Here is a 4,416-nt window from a genome sequence, read left to right as displayed (position 1 = left end):
GCATTGGTTAATTTTATGCCACTGATAAAGCTTTTATATGTAGTTTGGGGTAACAAAGGGGTTTTATAGGTTTGACTGAAATAATAATGCAATAACTGACACTTTAAATCAATGTTTCAAGAAACAACAACAAAAAAATTGAACAAAAAACAGATAAAGACAAAAAAGTAGCCATTGATAATATCTAAACAATATGTAGTAGTATAGTATATAGTATCCAAATCAAAATTTAATAAAATTAATTTATGTGTGATTTATGTGTAAATTATGTGCAATATCTTAGCCACTAGGGATTGTTACATATGGCTATACAGGCATCCAGTGGCAACACAATGATATTACAGATACTAAATTGTGCAAAATGTTTATCTTAACAGTCAATTTACAAATAATGCAATCAGATTTGTGGAACTCAATGCACTGAATCTCCACAAATTAGTGTCGTTACTAATCAGTAATTAGTGCTCGTAATTAGTGACAACCAATTTGAATGTGACAAGCAACTGGTGTCTGAAAATAATTTTATATTTATATATGACGTGACATGACATGTGGTGACCCATGTGACATGTGGTGACCCATACTCGGAATTAGTGCTCTGCATTTATCCCATCCAAAGTGCACACACACAGCAGTGAACACACGCACAGAGCAGTAGGCAGCCATTTTTTGCTGCGGCGCCCGGGGAGCAGTTGGGGGTTCAGTGCCTTGCTCAAGGGCACCTGGGGCGGGGGGGGGCAATAGGGATTTCGCCTAGGGCGTCAAGTTGGCTACAAACGGCCCTGTCCCCAACCCACACAACTCTATAATATATATGCGGTGACTTTTTTTATCCGGGTATGCTGAGTGATAAGACCCGTCAGTTGTACCCTTCGAAATCCTTCATTCCTAAGGGCCCTCTGAAGTGGCCGGTTTTGAGCACTTTGGTTTGGAACAAGCTTTCAGAGGCCATTATTGTTTTTGGAACGCACTGATAGGCATCTCCTCCGTTGACTTACATTCAAGCAGAACAGCATCCTGTCTAGTCAAACACACATCACGAATTTTAGTGGCTCCCTCTTGAGAGGGGCTCTGCTCAACATCACAAAATTACCCTAAATGCGTTCCAGTTCACAGGGTTTCCAAGCACAAATTTGAAAAGTAATCAAACAAACAATTAACGTCCTTATCAGTGTTTATTTACTGTTGCAATCTAATTTGTATGATATATGATCTGAAATAATGTGGTAATTATCCTTCCCCATTAAAGCAAACTTATGTATGTTAAATGAAATATTTATTTTGCAATGAACTGTGTTTTATAAGGTAGGCACGAACAATTTTGCGACACTTTGTTTCATTTTACGGTGCTTTCCTAAACACGTCAATAGGTTGCATTCTCTTGATTTGAGCAATCCTCCGTTTCAAACCCGTGATTCAAACGTTCTTTTAGATTCGCTAAATTTCTACGACTGAAGAGACAAACATTACATTTGTAAGCTATTTCACAAGTCATGATCATCAGGTATGTGATCTGATTATTCTTATCCAAATATGTATTTGGAAATCTAGCTAAACAAAGCTAGGGAAGAAACCTAACGCTTGAAAGAAATGAATCCATATGTAGGCTAATACTGGGCCTATAGTAAAAAATTTATAAACTCAAGTTTGAAAAATTTGGACTCCACCCTGATCTGAAGACTAGCATGACTAGCATGTCTAAACTTGTACAATCGTTTAGTTACAGTATCTACCTTTATAAGCACATAAATTGTTTGCATATGTACATCATTAATATGCATATGCAAACTATTCTGTCCCTGTACTAACAAATCCTATAACTAAATTTTTTCTTCTTTTTTTTTTTTCTTTTTCAGTTTGCACACTATATTATGTGTTTCATTTTGTTCAAGTGTTTCTGGAGAGCTAGTTTCCTACTGAATTCAGTTTCAACCCTGTTCTAACACTCTGTCTTGAAGATCTCAATGCAGGTTCAGTTATAGAGTTGGAGCTAAAACTTGCAGGTAGATTTCCAGGAATGGTATTGGGCACCCAACAGGGAGCCCAAGAATAACCATAAATTCTCAGTAGCAAATCACCAAAGTACAGCGTTTACAAAACGTTCTTGCTGTGCAGTTTTTTTAAGAATTATACTCAGTTTTTTTATAACAGTGATGCAAAATGCCTAGTTTATACAAGCATTTGCATTGGTTTGTAGATAATTCTAATACTTAAATTAATGCCCATGCATCTTCCACTCTACTGAAGCAGTTTCAGTTTTTAGTATGTTTGCGTAGCGTTCTTGAAATTGGTGTCAGACCCAGCAAACCATTTGTGTACTTCATCCACTACTGCTTGAAACTAACTTATGTAACATACAAACCCACACATATGTGAGCATATTCTTGATATTACTGATGACAAATTAAACAGAATTAAACATGAAATAACTTACCCTAACAAGCTGAAGAATATTTAATAAACATATCTGTTGACTGGCCTACATTTCTTCTGATACTATGAGCGCAATTATAAAAATGCATTAATGCTAAGTTCAGTCATAAAACGCTAGATGGCGCAGGCTGATGGGACATAACGCAAACTGATGAAATTCACAGCAACTACTTGGCACAAGCTGACTGATTCATGTTGCATATGCAACCAATGAGCTTCCTGCTTTATATTTAAATGGCTGCATTCACTACTAGAGCATTTTGCAGAGCGTTTTCAGAGTTCATCTGAAAACATCCACCTCCCCAGCTCCACCTGTATAGATCTGCTATGGGTTATTATATATGCTCTTCGTGCAGCAGCACTATGTCTTAAATACTCACAACACTGTATCAATTTATGTATTGGCATTAGCATTTTCCTGTACTTGCTTTGCAGCAGCAGCAGTGATCTACAACAACAGCAATAACCAACAGCAGCAGCAGCGTAGCAGATCTGTTCCACCAAGACCAAATACATTAACATTGTCATATCCATTACCATGCTAAAATCTTCAGAGAGTTGTGATGGTAGAAATGTTGTAATGCAAGTTAACTGAATCATATACTTCAAGGCCTGGTTTCACAGGATTAGTTCAATTACGACATTTAAGTATATTTTATAACCTTTGAAAATATCATTACTCTTGTGCACCTTAAGACAAAACAATGGCACTGACATATTTTAAAATCAGTCAGTGCAAGTTTCTTTCAGTTAAAACAGCCCAGACATGTATTTTAGTCTGGGACTAGGCTTAAGCCTTATTGTGAAACCAGGGGCAAGTGTTTAAAAGCAGGAGTGTGAAGTTTATTTTTACACTGCAGAATGTAAACATTTCAATTCTTTCTGTGTTTTCACAGGTGCTGTCTCATTTTAATTAATCTGTTAATGTTGATAAATGATGGTCAGCAAGGATATTTACTTCTCCACTTACATGTAAAAGTGTTCATAAGACAAAAAACCTTGTAAAATCTAAACATGCATTCATTTATCTTTGTCCTTTAACTTCTTTCTGTTTTCAGTGTCTCTGCAGGTCACTGTTACATACTTACATAACTGTAAGTAAGTTATGGGCAATTTTCGTTTTTGGGTGAACTATACTATTAATATGTTGTTACTCCAAACTCAGTTAAATACGATTAACATTGCATTATTAATACTTTGAATAATTAAAATACTTTCTTCTCATGAACATTCTTGAGGTGTAGAATACATATTGCCAGTGCTGTGTTTATTGTTTTCATGTTTGATCAGCATTTCTATCTTCTTTTTATTTAGCTACAGTGATAGTTAGATGCCTTAGTCCATGTTAGGGATTTCCGGGAACTTGATGTGTTCTATTACTTCTGTGAGGCATATTTGTTTTTTTGTTGTTTTTTTGTGCCCTCTGTTTTCAGTATGAATGAAACATTACATGTGTTTATAGCTCTCCATAATGCTCACACCACCCAATCTTCAGAAAATAAAGGAAATTAATACTTTGAAGAAATTTGAAGTAAACGTATGATAATCTCTGAGTTTTTCTCCTGAGAGCTACTTCCCTACTGATTTCAACTTTGTATTATTATATTAAGATTATATTTAAAACATTATGCCCTTAATATCTGTCTGATAAAATGTGTATTTAATAATGTTATTACTCCAAACTCACTTCATAATGTCAAACGAGTGTTTGAAACGCTGTAAAAAAGATGGATGACACGTCCCTCCTTCTTTCCACTGTAAAAAGTGAAGGCAAAATGTCCAAGGTTTTTGTATCCAGAGTCAACGCAGTATTTATCGTGATCTGAAACCATTGTATCAAAGTCCTGCCCAAACTCCCGCAAACCCAGTCATAAGCTCACAATCATGATACCACACCCTGTTTTTATAATATCAAATAACCATGCCCAATATAAATGTTGTGGCAGTTTTTTCTGTGGAATAGAAACTTATATTGGATATCAG

General features: G+C 35.6%; 1 protein-coding gene across 1 annotated transcript in view; it reads left to right on the top strand.

The window, feature by feature from the left end:
* Nucleotides 1-2,971: 2,971 nt before the first annotated feature.
* Nucleotides 2,972-4,416, top strand: part of LOC107575570 (V-set domain-containing T-cell activation inhibitor 1-like) — a 5,378-nt gene continuing 3,933 nt past the window's right edge. The window contains exon 1 of the mRNA XM_016261924.1: nucleotides 2,972-2,990. Within this exon, the coding sequence (XP_016117410.1) occupies nucleotides 2,972-2,990 (19 nt within the window). The remainder of the gene's footprint in view (nucleotides 2,991-4,416) is intronic.

This window comes from Sinocyclocheilus grahami, unplaced genomic scaffold (genome assembly GCF_001515645.1).
Source record: "Sinocyclocheilus grahami isolate Dianchi unplaced genomic scaffold, SAMN03320097.WGS_v1.1 scaffold2733.1, whole genome shotgun sequence".
Lineage (NCBI taxonomy): Eukaryota > Metazoa > Chordata > Actinopteri > Cypriniformes > Cyprinidae > Sinocyclocheilus > Sinocyclocheilus grahami.
The sequence above is the reverse complement of the archived record's forward strand: the minus strand, read 5'-3'. Positions and strand labels throughout refer to the sequence as shown.